Source organism: Spea bombifrons, chromosome 11 (assembly GCF_027358695.1).
Source record: "Spea bombifrons isolate aSpeBom1 chromosome 11, aSpeBom1.2.pri, whole genome shotgun sequence".
Classification (NCBI taxonomy): Eukaryota; Metazoa; Chordata; class Amphibia; order Anura; family Pelobatidae; genus Spea; species Spea bombifrons.
Window position 1 is genome coordinate 9,695,913 of NC_071097.1, and position 17,033 is coordinate 9,712,945.

At 38.8% G+C, this 17,033-nt stretch overlaps 1 protein-coding gene across 3 annotated transcripts in view; it reads left to right on the forward strand.

The window, feature by feature from the left end:
• Window positions 1–1,488: 1,488 nt before the first annotated feature.
• NOLC1 (nucleolar and coiled-body phosphoprotein 1) overlaps window positions 1,489–17,033 on the forward strand; it is a 43,889-nt gene continuing 28,344 nt past the window's right edge. The window contains exons 1-10 of one of the 3 annotated variants that reach the window (XM_053450933.1): window positions 1,489–1,659; window positions 2,108–2,163; window positions 3,858–3,982; window positions 4,292–4,404; window positions 4,665–4,806; window positions 5,193–5,272; window positions 5,760–5,919; window positions 11,756–11,833; window positions 12,008–12,091; window positions 15,084–15,218. In XM_053450933.1, the coding sequence (XP_053306908.1) occupies window positions 1,540–1,659; window positions 2,108–2,163; window positions 3,858–3,982; window positions 4,292–4,404; window positions 4,665–4,806; window positions 5,193–5,272; window positions 5,760–5,919; window positions 11,756–11,833; window positions 12,008–12,091; window positions 15,084–15,218 (1,093 nt within the window). In that variant the 5' untranslated portion in view covers window positions 1,489–1,539. The remainder of the gene's footprint in view (window positions 1,660–2,107; window positions 2,164–3,857; window positions 3,983–4,291; window positions 4,405–4,664; window positions 4,807–5,192; window positions 5,273–5,759; window positions 5,920–11,755; window positions 11,834–12,007; window positions 12,092–15,083; window positions 15,219–17,033) is intronic. The other 2 variants (XM_053450931.1, XM_053450932.1) reach the window with 2 other exon arrangements.

The following is a 17,033-nucleotide window of genomic DNA, read 5'->3' on the forward strand; positions in this document are numbered from 1 at the left end:
TGAGTATTTAAAGGTTTGTGAATGAGTGTGTGTGTTAGTATGGATGTGTAAGGGTGGTGGTAGCATGGCATAGGGAGGCTGTACTCACACTCCTATCATCCTCAGGTTCCAGCATGTACTGGCTGCCTTGGCTTGATAGGAGTGTGATTGCTGTTAGCAGTTTATATATATATATATATATATATATATACACCTCCAGAAATGCCTTTTAACCCCCTATATGCCACTCTGCCCCATGATATGCCTTTTAACCCCCTATATGCCACTCTGGCATATAGGGGATTAAAGGGCATATCATGGGGCAGAGTGGCATATAGGAGGGTATAAGACATTTCTGGAGGCAGACTGGCATATAGAGGGTTAAAAGGCACATCATGGGGCAGAGTGGCAAATAGGGGGTATAAGGCATTTCTGGGGGCAGAGTGGCAACCCTGGGGGCAGATGTGCATAACTGGGGGGGGGCAGGTTGGCAAATAAAAGGAAATAAAAAAAATATATTTTTCTCAATCATAGCTTGTATTAAATATGAAAATATTGTTTACATGAATTAATATTTACTAGTAAAACTTTTTTTCCTATAGGGTAGTCTTATATTCAGGCTTTTTGTTTTTTTCCTAAATTAATATTTAGATTTTGGGGGGTCGTCTTATAATCAGGGTCGTCTTATAATCGAGCAAATACGGTACATTTTAAAATATGAAATGCTGAAATAAAGACAGTAAGGACTGTGAGAAATGAAGAATATGTTCAATTTTAAAAAGTACATAATGAGTTAATAGCAATGCGTAGTGAAACTGCTTTAGCAAGTAAAAGAGCAAAAGAGTTACCAGTTGCTTCAGCCAGAAATAGCACATGTTCAGATAAAGATACATTTTCTTTTGGTTCAGTGTCCAGCGGAACTTAGAATGAAGAACTACAGAAAATAACATATTTTGATTTACTATGGATGAGCATTGCATTGGCTGCAATGCTTATCACTGTCACTAGGTGTCCCTTCATCCCCATATGCTGTTTAGTATGTCAAACAAAAACACAAAAAAATTGCGTTATGGAAGTGTTCAGTAATGCAACACGTTTCATAACGTTACCTCCTAGTAGTTTTTTTGCCTACTTTGTAAGACCGAGGTACCGCTGAGCTTAAAGAAACATATTGAAGCGTGTCGCGTTACTGAGGCATTGCTTGGTGCTTTGTTTTTTATACGTTTTATCACATACGTTTTAGTTATGTGTAACATTATTTACTTTGCTTTTAATATTTTTTTATTAGCGCTGCCCACTTCTAATAATATCTTAGTATGCACGTATGCACCAGTGTCTTAGTATTTTTTGGGGGGAGAAGCTTGGGGGCTTCCCACTGTAAGACTCGAAGGGGGAACATTTGTTGTTTCGCCTTTGTACCATCCAAGCGTTGCCGCCATCTTTCTCCACCCATTCTAGCCGTTCCCCGGATGTTGTTAGCTCGTGACGTAATGCAAATGCGACAGACTTGTAGCGGTCTTTTGCACATGAGTTGGAGTTGCAGCGTGCATTGAGGCCTGAATGAGAAGTATGTCGGAACGGCGTGTTGTACCGAGTGATCTCTTCCCCCATGTACTGCGCTTTCTACGGGACAACCAGTTCACCAATGCAGCTAGAGAGTTCACTAGGGCTACAAGCGTGGTGAGTGATAAATGCAGAGCGAGACAAAGCATTTTGTCGACGGTAAACGGGCGGCTAATGTCGCCACTTAGAGTAAGCATGTCCACTGGAACAGCTTTTTAAATGAAACACTAACGGCAAATTAACATGGTTTTATACCGTTCTTGAACTGAGTGTAGTGTAATTCTTATGCTAAGAAAAACGATTATTGATTTTAGAAGATTAGAACGTCAAATCCTCGTACTGTTCATCTTATTCTGATTAAATTGTACACGAAGTGGTAATAGAGGGTGAGTGATCAGATTGCTATATGCTTTCTTAGAGTAGGATATGAAATCGGCTGATAATTGTAAACCGTTTTTGCAGATCAGTAGTTATGGGAGTCCTCCCTTTTCTTTTAACTTTTATCTAAAGCAAATCTGTCTGGGATTTCAGCGGAAGTAACTTCTCTTTTGTAATATTCTTACAGAAAGACAATGACCCCAGTCCATCTTCTCTTTTGGATATATACAGTTACTGGGTGAAGTAAGTATTTTATGTATTTTGCAAATGGTGTATTATACTTACACGGTTTACAACAACAGTTTCGCTAAAATACTTTTTTTTCTTTTTCTTTCACGTCTCTCTGCTTCTGGGAGAAGCTACCAGGGGAGGAATTAAGCGACAGATTATTACAGTAACTGTAGAATCCCCACAGAAACTTGCATGCAGTAAAGTATTTTGGAGTATATGTGAAATGGGCTACTATATGTTTAAGACCCACAAATGGCGATGCGTGCAGACAACCTCTGGCAGCTGGCGGAGGTTGTCTGTGCGATGCGTGCAGACAGGCATATAAGGGGGGTAAAGGGGAATATCTGGGGGATAGAGTGGCATATATATGGGGGTATAAGGCATTTCTGGTGGGCAGGTTGACAAATAAAAGGAAAGGAAACCAAAAAATGCCTTTTTCTCAAACATAGTTTATTAAATATGAAAAAGTAGTTTCCGGATATGCCTTTTATCCCCTTATATGCCTCCCAAATATTTGACAACGGAGGGAAGATAAGTTTGGTTTTAGAGAGAGATTGAGTTTTAGCACGTGTGCAGACATCCAGTTAGACAGGCTAGGCAGTTAGTTACAAGACCTGAGAGAGATCGTAAGAGGACTGGTAGATATCGGTGTCTTTGGCATACAGGTGGTATTGAAAGCCAAAGGTTGAGATTAGTTTGTCAAATAAAGTAGTGTAAAGTGGGAACAGAACGGGTCAACATTAAGTGCATACTCTGTAGGGCTGCAGCTAACTATTATTTTCATAATCGATTAATCGGATAGAACAAAAAATATGCACATTTTTCATTTATTTATACTATATACTATATATAACTATATTTTTTCATATTTAATAAAAAGATGAGAAAAATGCCTCTTGTTTATATTTCCTTTTATGTGCCAACCTGCCCCCAGTTATGCACATCTCACCCCCAGCTTGCCCTAGAAATGCCTTATACCTCCTGTATGCTACTCTTCCCCCATATATGCCTTATACATCCTATATGCCACAGTTGCCACTGTGCCCCGATATCCCTTATATCGGATACACTGTGTATGCCTTATACCTCTCCTATATGCCACCGATATGCCACTATGGCCACCGATATGCCACTGTGCCCCACAATGCCTTATACCCCTCCTATATGCCACTGTGCCCCTGGATCCTCTCTGGCAGCCGGTGGGGGTCAGTGCGATGCGCGCAGACAGCCTCCGCTTCTCTCCTCCACTTGCGCTGGGGCTTCCATGAGGGAGCACCGGAAGGTCACATGACGCCAGCGTTCAGTAATAGAAGCCCCAGCGGAAGTGGAGGGGAGAAGCGGAGGATGTCTGCGCGCATCGTGCAGACACCCACCGCCTGACAGAGAGGAGAATCCAGGTCTCCTGCAGCGCTGCGGGGGATCTGGTTAATCAAATCTCTATTCGAGGTCGGATTATAGAAGGAGGGGAGTTTTTCCGAGCATTTGCTCTGGGAAAAAAAACTCATTTTATAAATCGATAAAAATCGATTCAACTAATCGATAATAAAAATAGTTGACAATGATTTTCATAATCGATTATTGATTTTATCGATTCGTTGTTGCAGCCCTAATACTCAAATGTCAGTTCAAGCCCCTTTTTGCTGACTGTAAGTAAAAGGACGATTCTGAGACAGAAGTATGAAAGTTAATTTTAGTGTATTTTATAGGTCACCAGATGCAAATAAGCGACAACCATCAGCCAATGGTGTCCCTGCTAAGAAGCCGGTCAAAGATTCTTCCAGCAGTGAGGACAGCTCCAGTGAGGATGAAGAACCACCTGCTAAAAGACCTGGTAAGCGATTATTTGGTTGAGATAGTGGTGCGTAATACACCTTTTCTACTTTTTACAAGGACTTATAATGTGTCATAGCGTAGTAGATATTGTGTGTCTTCTAGTCTTTTGTAATGAATTTCCATATAACCCAAAATGCCTTTAGTGTTTGTATACCCTTGATGTTTGGGTACTGTTAACTTCAGCATTGGAGTACAAATATTTAATCAATATCTACTCGTGATGTTGGATGCTTTTGTGCTAAACTCAGATGGTATGGGAGAAAATTATGAGCTGCTGCTTTGTCTTGACCAGTTTCTTTAATCTTAGGTATTGCACCTGCTGATGGGAAAAGACCTACAGTTAAATCGACCCAATCTAAAAAAGCAGATAGCAGCAGTGATGACTCCACTGATGAAGAGGAGGAAAAGAAACATCAACTTGTAAGATATTGCAATGCAATACAAGTCCTTTTCATATTACTAGAATTCATTCCATTGCTCTTGGCCCTTCATAGAACTTTACCCTGTTCTCTACCCAGTGATACAAAAAAATATTGTCTTTAGGGCACTAAAAACAATCAGTAGGGAAGATGTTGCATTAATGGACTACACATGGGGGTAAAAACTCTAGACATCTAGGTCTTTTGGGGTCTGTATTGTGATTTCTGATGCTATTAACAACTGTTCCAACTTCCAATTAGACAAAAACAACACCCAAGGGTAAGACAGTGACCAAGTCTCCCCTGCAAAAGAAAGCAGACAGCTCCAGCTCGGAAGTCAGCAGCTGTGAGGATGACGCTTCTAAGAAATCAAAGACTGAGACAAAATCACCAGCTGCAAAAGGTATTAGACTGTAAGAACTTCTAAACATTTTGAGGTGGAAATATTGCACGAATGTTGTATGTTTTGGCACAGTATTTTGTTGTGGAAACTCCCAATGTCACACATTGGGAAATGTGTATATACTGCGGCAAGAAAAAGGTAAGTGAACCCTTTAGGATTACCTGTTTTTTTGCATTGTAATGTACACCAGTCGCAAAATGGCTGCTACACTTGCATGGTGTCCATTTTTAATTTTGCAGGCATTACAATGAGTCGTGTTGGCCATTTTGTTGTCAGACATAGATATTTTATGCAATATTGGTGTGGCCAGCATGCTAAATGGGGAGTATGGGAGCCTCCGCTCTACCATATATATATATATATATATAATGTGTTTCTAATTACAGGAAAGAGTGCTCCCTCTGCTGCAATCAGAAAAAAACATGCAAATAGAAACAAAGAATCAGATGCCAGAGTCCTAGCCATGGTAAATTGACGATCTCTTACTTTATTTGCCTACTAGTCGGGGCAAAAAACTCACATTTTTCATCGGTGTACCATTCAAATAACTCATTCCCTCTCATACCATTATTCTGCTGCCACTTAGGCACCACTGCTATCGCCACAAGCACTCAATCCAAGAAAATGGTTAAGTTAAATGATTTTATGTTTTGGGTTTCTGGGGTTTTTTTTTTTAATTATATATTGTAGATTCTCCCCTAGTCAGTTACATGCACTTTAATCCTGCCTCACAAATCCTCCAAAAATAGCACTAATATATAATTAACAGAGGTTTTGTATTAAGGGATTTATGTCTATCCAAATGCATATGAGCTCCTTGTTAATGTCAGTGGCATCACTAGAAATAGTTTAACAGCTCTTAGTATCAGTTCCCCAAGTGATCATCATGTTCTATGATTTTAATGTAATAATGAAATGTAGTAATTCCAGTCAAAATTAAATATATCTACCAGAAAGCTACTGTAGAAAAAACTACCCCAGCCAACTCACCTGCCACAGCCAAGTCCTCATCAAGCAAGGCGAATACTGGGAACACAGACTCTAGTAGTGATGACTCCTCGGACTCCGATAGCTCTGGCAAGATGCCAAAGGCAAAAACAAAACCAAAGCCAGGTGAGAACCAGCTGCAAGTTACACACTAATGCACCACCAGAACACTATATAAAAAGCAGACTTCTGCATTTGGATTCGTATGAATTTCAAATGTACAAAATTTTGGTAAATTCAGTGATTCGTATGATGCACAGAAAACGAGGCCAGACCCTCCGCAAATTGGCTGAAAGCAAAGGAAAAAGCTCCGAATTTTTGTCCGACATTCGTAAGTCCACTCACGCTCTCAATATTTCCCTACCTTCTCTGCTGACCCCTTCTTCCACATCTTCTCTTCAATCTTTGTCTTTCTTCTTTCACATCTCCCTTGGCATAACCTGGCAACTTCTGCCAAAATGGCGGTGCTGTGGTGACATTCTCCCCAGTCCTCCAATCGAGGGAGAGGACAACCCAGCAAGCACCAACTGATGGCAATATTTTGGAAGTTACCGGTTTATGTCTGCGGAGATGTGGAAGAAGAAAGGATAGCAGAAGTGGTCTGCAGAGAAGGTAGGTGAAACATTTAGAGAGCATGAATGGGAATGAGTGTGTGAGCGTAAATGTGGGTAGTGGGCCAAAAACTGAAAAAAATTGTCAAATTTTGGCCCACTTGCACATGTCTATTTTCTACTGTGCTTTGTACTGTACATTAAAACAAGGAATATATTATGGTCTGTTTGTGAATCCATTGTAGGACCATAATGTAGTAATGTTCAACTCTCCTGACAGATCATATATCTGATTTTAAGTATGTATATATTTAAAAGCTATATTTATAAATCTACTCTTAATAATCAGATACATAGTTGTTTTTGTTGGGGAACAAAACCAGATTATTCCCAAAGTTTGCCATTTACAATTGATTACGTGTTCCAATCTGCCATAAACTTCTAGGTTGTGAAAAAGGCTTTTCAAAGAGGATCATGGGTCGGTCAGTAAGTGCCTATGAGAAACATAAAAATGTTAAGTGACTATTACAAAGTTTCATTTGTAATCCTTACAATAGCTGAATAACCTAAGGATATTAAAGTATTAACTGAGATCTAAGTACTTATTTCCACTTGTTCCTTAGAGTAATGCAAATATCATTACATTATGTTAGTAGTTGGCCCTTTCGGGACCAGGGTTTTGCGCACCCCAAGGACAGTTTTAATTTTTTTCCATCTTGAATGAATCCCACTTCTTGTTCGTTCCTTTGAGTTCTATGGGGACCTCTTGTATGGAAGTAAAGTTCCGTCCTTCCCATTGAGTTCTTCATTCCTGTCGCAATTTTCTAGTCTAAAATGTATTCCAGTGTAAATATAGTAGTGATTTTCCTTTTCCTGATATACTTAATCCATGCAGAACAAACTTAAAATTCAAAGGACTCAATAAATAGATAAAAAAAAAAGCTACAGCTGCTAAACAATAATTGCAAAATAAGACAATTCAAAATCCTTAAGGTCCTTGCCCATATTAAAAATCACACATACCAAATTTGTTAAAATGTCACCCCTCCAATTAGGCCCCACTTTCTGAATTCTTATTAAAGCTCAGCTTGTGTAGGTTGCTGTTATGTTGCTCTGAGACATGTACAGGGACACGCTTAACCCCTTCGCGACCTTTGCCGGTTCAGGACCGTCATGACAAGAAGGTCACTAAATGACCTTTGACGGTCCTGAACCGTCAAAAAGTTAAATAAGCTTAGAAAGTGATCAAGGATCACTTTCTTCGCTTAAACGGCCTTGCTGCAATGCCTCGATGTCGAGGCATTCAGCAAGGCCGAGATCGGCATCGGGGGCCATGTCTGGCCCCTCCCCGGGGCGTCAACAGCCGCCATACATTGTATGGCGGCGGACGCCCGTTTTAAAAGCGTTTAGGAGGCGATCAACGATCGCCTCCTAAACTTAAATGGTGTCGCTGGAATGCCTCGATCAGGAGGCATCCAGCGACATCAAACACTTACCTTTAGGTGGGCTGTGACCGCTCCGGAGAGCGGTCACAGCCGCAGCTGCCGGTGATCTTCGCCATCAAGTAAGATGGCCGCCGCTCTGTAAAAAAAACAAACAAGACAAAGTTTGCTAGATGGTCTCCAGACCCTCTAGAGAACTGGCTCCACTTGCTGGTTGAATACAGGTACTGCATTCAACCATGCAAGTCAATGGAGCCCAGCTTTCTAATCACTATGTGATTAGTAAAATATTCAAAAAAAAAAAAATAAAAAAAATGGAAAAAAAAAAATGTGCTAACATTTAAAAATAATTATGCAGTGATGTCACTAGATGAACCATCCAGTACCAGCAAAATGTGTAAAAAAAAATATAAAAAAAGTATTAAAAAAATAAAGTTTATTATTTTGAGCAAGTGCTAAAATTTCTCAAAAATCTCAGAGTTAAAATAAAAGCACTTCAAATACCCAAGGGGTGTCTAATATATAAAAAAAAATGGCTGATGGGGTAAATTGGAGTGGCCTAGCTCACAGATAGGGCATAGGTACAGACTGACCAAAATGGAGAAAAAAAGCGCACTTCCCAAATGTGGCATTTTAAGTCTGAAACAACCCGACAAACCCATGCATGTCGGGTATCACTGCACTCAGGAGATGTTCCTGAACACATATTGGGGGGTTGTTTGACAGTGACATACCAGAACCTGTATATCTATAACTAAAGTACAATTTGTGTGAAAAAAATACTATTACAAAGTTTGACAAAGTGTAGTTCTATAATTGGTGCATGGAAAGGGTTAAAATAACAGCATTCGGAATACCCTGGGGTGTCTAGTTTTCCAAAATATATGGTTTGAATGGGTTAAATTGAGTTAACCGGCTTCAAAGATATTCCAAAGAGGAGATGGAGGCAGAATGACCAAATGACCACCTGAATTACGCATGCCCCAAAAGTAGCCTTTTACCAGCCAAACAATCTGACAAACCCATGCATGTGGGGTATCGCTGTACTCAGGAGATGTTCCTGAACACATATTGGGGTGTTGTTAGACAGTGGCATATACCAGAACCTGTATATCTATAACTAAAGTACAATTTGTGTGGAAAAAAAAATAAAAAAAATTACTATTACAAAGTTTGACAAAGTGTAGTTGTATAATTGGTGCATGGAAAGGGTTAAAATAACAGCATTTGGAATACCCTGGGGTGTCTAGTTTTCACAAATATATGGTTTGAATGGGTTAAATTGAGTTAACCGGCTTCAAAGATGTTCCAAAGAGGAGATGTAGGCAGACTGACCAGATTTGTTAAAAAAGATTTGGAAATCATAAAACGCTGCTTGTACTTATTGCCCTATAACGTACAAAAAACAGCAAAAAAACATAAAAACATTGGGTATCTCTAAACTCAGGACAAGTAGTAGAATCTATTTAGCTAGTTTTTTTACTTGCTTTTTTAGGTGAGTAAAAGATTTTTCAAATAAAAGTCATAAAATGTATTTTTTTTCAATTTTTCACCATGTTTTTTTTATTTTTTTTATAGTAAATAAGATGATACGATCAAAATAATGGTATCTGAAGAAAGCCCATCTTGTCCTGAAAAAAACAATATATAACTTATGTGGGTACACTAAATGGGTGAGGAGAAAATTACACCTGAACACAAGCACCACAAAGGTGTCAAAACAGCCTCGGTCCCACAGGGTAGAAAACGAAAAATGAGCCCGGTCCTTAAGGGGTTAATGTTCACGTTTATTTTTATGCTCCTATATCCCAACATAGAGGGGTATTGTACTGTGAACAATGTGTTGCCTGCCGCAGGTTCACTCTAATAGATTGGAATAAGGTGACTGTTTACTTGATGTTAAATCCTCTACACATGTGCATATATACGTGCCTCATTTCTGCACCTGTATTCATGCAAGCAAAACAAACTCCACATCCAATGTAAACCTTGGAATTTAAAGTATATAAATTTTTTTGTTTGTTTTACTTTAACATATTTTAAATGGAGAGCACCTCTATAATATCTTCAAGCTTATTACCCCTGCCACCAAAATCAAGAATTCAAGATGGGTCAGCTGTTTGTTCTCAGTTATCTCCTCCTATTCCTGAGGAATTGACCTATTTGTGACTTTATTTTTAAGGAGAGCGTATGACTGCTACTAAACTCAGTATAACTGTTTACTTGTTTAATCCTATGTTAATCTTCAGGTCTAATTTTTTTTAAATAAGTAATTCTGCAATACAAATTGTTGGACTGATTAACTCCCCGGAAGTTACTGTTCAGGTATGTCATAAAGATCCTCCAATGGACAACACCTAAAAATGAACATATCAGTTTAACAGCAATAAGCAACCACATTTAACACCCAGCCATGTCCATCAAAATGGTATTCCTGATAAACCATGAATAAACTGGTATTGGTGCCCATCAGCCCAATAGAACAGGGCTTGGTACTAAACTTAAATGTTATGTAGAACCGAATTGATTCCCTCTATTACAGGCTGAATCCTTAAGGAAAAATTCACTGCTTCACAACCTTTTGTATGAAATAGTGTACAAGGAATCACATAACTAAAATAGGTTCCTCATCCCAAGCTTCTGCTTCCTGTATCTCTAGGATGTTTTTTGTATCTTTTGAATACACTTAGCACTTTGTCACTATTTGTTGAAGACAGACCTCACTATACTTCGGGATATTCTGCCCCAGAAATTATGGGGTGATCCAGTGGCTATCCTTAATCTTCATGTACCTTGGGCAGAAAATAGAAAAAACATGTTTTAGGGTAGTTTATAGCCAAATATTTAACTTGTTTGTAAAACTATTTTCCCCATTCATGAGGTATTTGCAAACTGTGTTTGAATTGGAATCACCCTTAAGAATAGTATATGTACTTCTATTGTTTAATTGTTTGCATGATTCCTGTAAATAACATACTCCCTCTTCATGATCACTACCCCTTTCCTTTGTCTGAGTCACCACTCTTGAATTATATTTTTGTAAATCTTTCAGAGCCTTTACCACATGTTAAATTACACTGATATAACAAATGTGGTCATTGAATGCTGATTCTTCGTAGGCAGTCATGTCATTAGACATGAGACTATTTTTGGGAAAAAATAATTTTCTTTCAAATATTTGTATGTACATTGTTTTAGAGGTCCACATCCATCCTCTATGTAAAATCCACAGTGAGACCTTTTTAACATTCTATTTTTTTCTGTTTTGCACCGCTTTCTTATTGCACAGATGCCACTGTACAGAAGTGTCTTGCTTTTTTATTTATATTTTCCTTAACGGGGAGAAACTCCCTGTGCTGATCATACTCTGATCAGCAAGCAGTACGCCATAGCTCTGTTTTGTTCTGTGCTATCAGCCAACCGGGGAAGAAGTCAGCAGGCTCTACAGGCCCTCCTAGATCTCTTCTATTCTCAAGTCCTTCTGTAAAGTGTCATCACTGACCTCTACCAGAAGGGAACTCATTCCTATTGAAACTGTACGAGTACTCTGAGTCCAAGCTGTCGTTAGACATGTACAGGTATGTCTTGAAGGACATCCTGTCACAATTTGTGTGGCTGTATCTGTTAGTCCAGAGAGGAAATAAAGGAGTATGTCGCCTTAGACATGATTTTGATGTCTTGTCATGCCAGTCAAAACTTTTCTTAAGAATCTTCAAGCCCTACATTTACAGTTTAAATTTAGAAAATTGTATAACATTTTCATACTAAAATAGTATAAGCATTGTTTCTCAGTTTTGAGTTATTCCTTCATTGAGAGTGGTATTATAAGGCAGTGGGTTTAAGTAGATAAGCTTGGTTTGCCACATGTTATCACTAAACCTTGAATTTACTGTATAGGTAACTTGTAAACATTGATATTGGCATTTGATGTTGTGCTCTAGTCAATTTTCATGTATCTGTTACTTTCAGGCGTTTATAGTGCTGTACCTCCACCTGCGATTAAGACAGAAGAGGCCCAACACAACCAGGAACAGTCTGCAAGAAAGTGTAATGTTTATTATAATATGGAAATCTTGACTTAAATATGCATCCATGTATTTTATGTAGAAATACAGAAATCCTATTTTTGTATGTCACTAAAGCATGAATACTTGTGTTTATTGACTGTTTCTGTATATATTAAGTTAGTTGAAATGTTCTATCATCTTTGTTCCCATGCAGCTAAAAATACTCAGCGAAAGTCATCTGCCTTGGCAGCCAAGCTTGGCACTAAGAAAGGAGAATCGATCTCAGACAGTGAAACTGGTATGTCTAGTTAATGACGCTTGCTCTGTTTATTAAAAAAAAAAAATATTGCTTCTGTCTTGCCCCCAACAAAGCTTTTCATATACCAGTGGTCCTTTGCAACTGAACAGTACTATAAGGATGTCCTGTCATTCTCACTACAGAAAGCACTGCATGGAGCAGTAGTATCTGTTCGCTAAAAGGTGAGTTCTTTGTAGAATTTGCTGGAGAGTTGCCTGGCTTTGCTATTAAAAATGGCCAAGCTCTGGAGAGCAGTCACAAGCACCACTGAGAGAGATTTTGACTCTCACAAGATGGCGGTGTCCAAAAAACCGAAAAACAAAAAAAAATGGCATACCCTCCTGAAAACTCTGGGCTCCCTCTGCAGGTTAAATACAGATACAGCATCGACCATGCAAGTCAAAGGCGCCCAGCTTTCTAATGTTAATACCATATATATACCGTATTTGCTTGAATATAGGCTGTGCCCTAAAAGTCTGGTGCTATTTGAAAGAAAAAAATACACAGTGGAATGGTAAAACAGTGGTTTACCTAATGGACAGGAATACATGTATTTTAACATTTTTTGGTATCTTATGCAGTTAGCATAGGTTATATACAAACAGAAATTTGGAAAACCAATAGTCATTTTAACCCCTTCAATCCCAGGGGTTTTTGGTACCTCAAAGCCCAGAGCAATTTTGACATTTTTGGGGTATGTCGGTTTAGCAATGATTCTCTTTTCCTGTGAAAACTATATATTGTTTTTTCAAGGAGAGATAGAGCTTTCGTTTGATACCATAGTTGGATGATTAGCTGAAAATCTAGAATGAGAAATTTAGTAAAAACTAGCGAAGATTAGAAAAATAAACTAATTTTTGTTTACATTTTCCCTCTGAATCCTCACAAAATTAGGTAAAGTGATGGAAAATCCCCTCCAAGTTTATTAATTCAGGTGTCCTGATTTCAGAAATACCTAATTTATATAGATTTTCCAGACTTTCCCAGCACCTGGGAGCATACTATAAGGTGTACAATTTTGTATAATTTTTATGCCTATGGCTTAATGGGTTTGGGGGTTGTGAATGAGGGCAGGAGGGTTATACTGGCTAGATGTTATGCTAGGGCAATGGGAAGTAAGGTTTTTAATTTTTTTTTATATATATTTTTTAAATTTAATTGTTTTACATTTTTTATTTTTAAATATATTTTTACACAGAAATGGTTAGAGGTCCTCCTAGGGACCTCCTGAACATGCCAGTGATGTCACAATGACATCACAGCTCACATAATTTTTTTTTTGTATTTATATTTTAATTTATTTAATATTATTTTTTAAATGAATTAACTTTTTTTTTCTGCTTTTCTCTTTCAGGACGGGAGGGGGAGTGAGAGACATGGTTTCTCACTCCCCTCCCCGCGATCCCTCCTGCACCGATCACACTGTGATCTCTATGCAGGTCCTCACGGACCTGCGTAGAGATCGCAGCTTCTCTGCCTCAGCAGTGACGCAACCCAGAAGAGAATGCCCGATCGCGCGTTTGCAACTGCGCGATCGGGCACTTTCAACTGTAACAGTTTACCGGCTTTCATGCCGGAAGCTGTTACGGGAGATCGGGCAGCAGAAAGCCGGCAATGCCGGCTTCTGCTGCCAGGGGGGAGTCCAGGCTGTCAAACGACAGCCTGGTCTCCCGTGCAGCGGCAGGGATTTGTCCCTGACTCTGCACGAGGGGCTGGACGTACCGGGACGTCCATAGGGGTTTCTTAGTGGGCGTTTTTTGGACGTCCCGGTACGTCTATAGGGGAATGAAGGGGTTAAGGTCCACCCTTAATTCATAATGCACTTTACCTATAGACATTCACCTCTGCTCCCCTGATGTGCAACTCTGACCCCCCCCCGATTTACCAACGCACCCCCAGCCTCCCACGTGTCCAGCGGTTAGTCACGCCGGAGAGTAGGATCTGGGTCCCCTGCAGCGTTGCGGGGAACCTGGATCCTAACCCTGCTGCTTGCCTGCAGCAGGGCTAAAAATACGCACCTGGAACTCCATGTCCCGGAAGATACGAATTGCGCATCCCTGCACTAAACCCAGATTATAGGCTGCACCCCCACTTTAAAGGTAATATATATACTTGTTATGAGCAAGTCCTAAAATTAGCATTATATCCACAAAAATTCTCACATTGAAACAGTTAAAATCCTACCATGTTAAATGCCCATGAGGTGTCTGGGTTTAAATAAATAAAAATACAAAAAATAAAATTATAAAAAAAAAAAAAAGATAACCTCACATCCCATTGCCCTAACACAACATCCACCCAGTATAACCTACCTGCCCCCGTTCACAACCCCCAAACCCGTTAAGCCAAAAGCATAAAAATTCTACTAATATTGTACACCTTAGAGTATATAAGTGCTGGGAAAGTATGGAAAATCTATATAAATTAGGTATTTCTGAAATCAGGGCACCTGAATTGATTAACTTGGAAGGGAGGGGATTTTTCATCACTTTACCTAATTTTGCGAGGATTCAGAGGGAAGTGTTATAAGAATTTTTTTTTTTCTTTTCAAATTTTCGCTAGTTTTTACTAAATTTCTCATTCCAGCTAATCTAACTATGGTATCAAAAGAAAGCTCTATCTCTCCTTGAAAAAAACAATATATAGTTTACATGGGCACACTATTCACAGGAAAAGAGAATAATCACTGAACAGACATAGAGCAAAAATTGCAAAATTGCTCCGGGACTTGAGGTACCAAAAACCCCTGGGATTGAAGGGGTTAAATTATTTTAAATTAAAAAAAAAAAAACGTACATTTTTTTTGTTTATCGATTAATCGGCAAGCTATTCGATTATGAAAATAAACGTTAGTTGCAGCCCTAATTCTGACTGAGAATGGGTTTGCAAGTGAACAAAACTCCATGGCTTATTTATCCGTGTTTTGTTTTTTGCCGCAGGGCAGATGTGTTTGGGTAGGACACTTGTGGATTTATATTTTCATTTTATTTAGATTCTAGTAGTGATGAGGAAGACGAGAGAACTTCTGCTGGACCACACTCTAGCGTACCTACTCCTAAACCTGGAAAAAAGACCATGACGGCAAAGGCAGTTAAAGGAAAGAAAGAATCCAGTTCTAGTAGCTCAGGTATATAAATATTATACTAGTGTCTTCTTAATCCCTTGATGACAAGACTTTCTTTTTCGTAGTACACTTTTTGGGACAAAGGCTCTTAACATTTTTTCAGTGTTGCTGTTCAGCTGTAACTTTCTTCTTTCTCATTTTGTGCACCCACACACATATATTCTTTTTTTTTTCAGGACAAGCAGAGCTTTCTTTTAGATACCATTATTTTTATCATGTGTAATTTATTAAAACAAAAAAGATAAAATATGGTGCTTTTATGTTAAAGTACTTTTTCTCACTTTGGTTTGAAAAAAAATTTGCTCATCTGCAAAAACAATGAAGAAAACCTGCTAAATAGATTCTACTATTTGTCCTGAGTTGAGAAATATCCATTGTTATGTTTGTTTTTGTTTGCTTTTTTCTGTAAGTTATTGGGCAATATATAGTGTTTTGCTATTTCAAAACCATTTTTCCCCAGAATCTGGTAATTCTTCCCCATGTGCTATTTCGGGTATCTTTACCCCCAGCCAATGCAACTTACCCCACGTATCCCTTTCCATGCACTAATTCTACCATCCGACTTTGTCAAACTTGTTTTTGTATATTTTTCCACACACATTGTACTTCAGGTGTGAATTTACCGCTCCTGGTATATGTCACTGTCAAACACCCCAATTTGTGTCCTGTAACATCTCCGGAGTACAGAGATACCCTGTATACATGGGTTATTAGGGAGGTAAAAGGCCACCTTTGAGGTGTGCAGTTTTGGACATCTGGTCAGTCTGTGCCTATGTCCCATATTTGGGGCATCTTTGAAGCAGGCCACTTTGATTTACCCCGTGAAATCCAGAGAAGGCAAAGTGAGTGCTACCATCAGTCCTGTGTCATGCCAACATTAAAGCATCCTGAGACTGTGGGGTTGCTTCTCAGGCAAGGGAGTGGGCTCACTCGCAATTTTGCTTAAGAACACAGTCATGAATAAAGAATGGTACCAACAAATCCTTCAAGAGCAACCTCTCCTTAATTGATAGCATGCCAGGACAGATTGCAGAGGTCTTGAAAAAGTTATTATAATTCAGTATACCAGAGCTGTAGTTAGCTCCTTTTGCGCCTAAGGCAGGAACAGAAAATTATAGATAAAAAATAAGGACACTAATACTGGAACAGATTTATAAAGATATGTAATTTAGCATGAGCAATGTGACAAATTACAATCCTCACAACTTGCATACAAAATAACGTAAGGTATTGAAAAAAATTCAAATTTACACAAAAATAAAGTGCTCTCAGTATTAATCGTATTAATCTGCATTTAGGATTTTATACAATCTTTAAATTGAAGAATTTAAGTTTTTTTTTGTTTTTTTCCATGGTAATTCATCCCTCAGAGATGTAACCATGTTTGAATACTTAGAGAAAAACAAATGATGGGTAAATAAGGATTTATAACTTTCACTCACATTTTAAGTGAGCAATGAGGGTTCACAGAGGATTATCTCTCTTATGAGAACAATATATGGACACCTGACCATTACAGCAACAGGGACTTTTATGACATTGCATTCTTAATACATAGACATTACTATGTAGCTGATCCTCCCATTTGCAGCTATAACAGCTTCCGCTCTTCTAGGAAGGCTTTCCACAGGATTTTGGAGCGTTTCTGTGGCTTTTTTTTTTCTTCAACCGTGTCTTTTATGGCCCTTGCTTGGTGCAAGAAAAATGCAAGTAGAAAATGGTCTTCCCCAAATTGTTCCCACAAAGTTGGAAGCATAGCATTGTCCAAAACGTCTTGACATGTCTCCTTCAGCTCACAAATGCTCTGATTAAATGGGC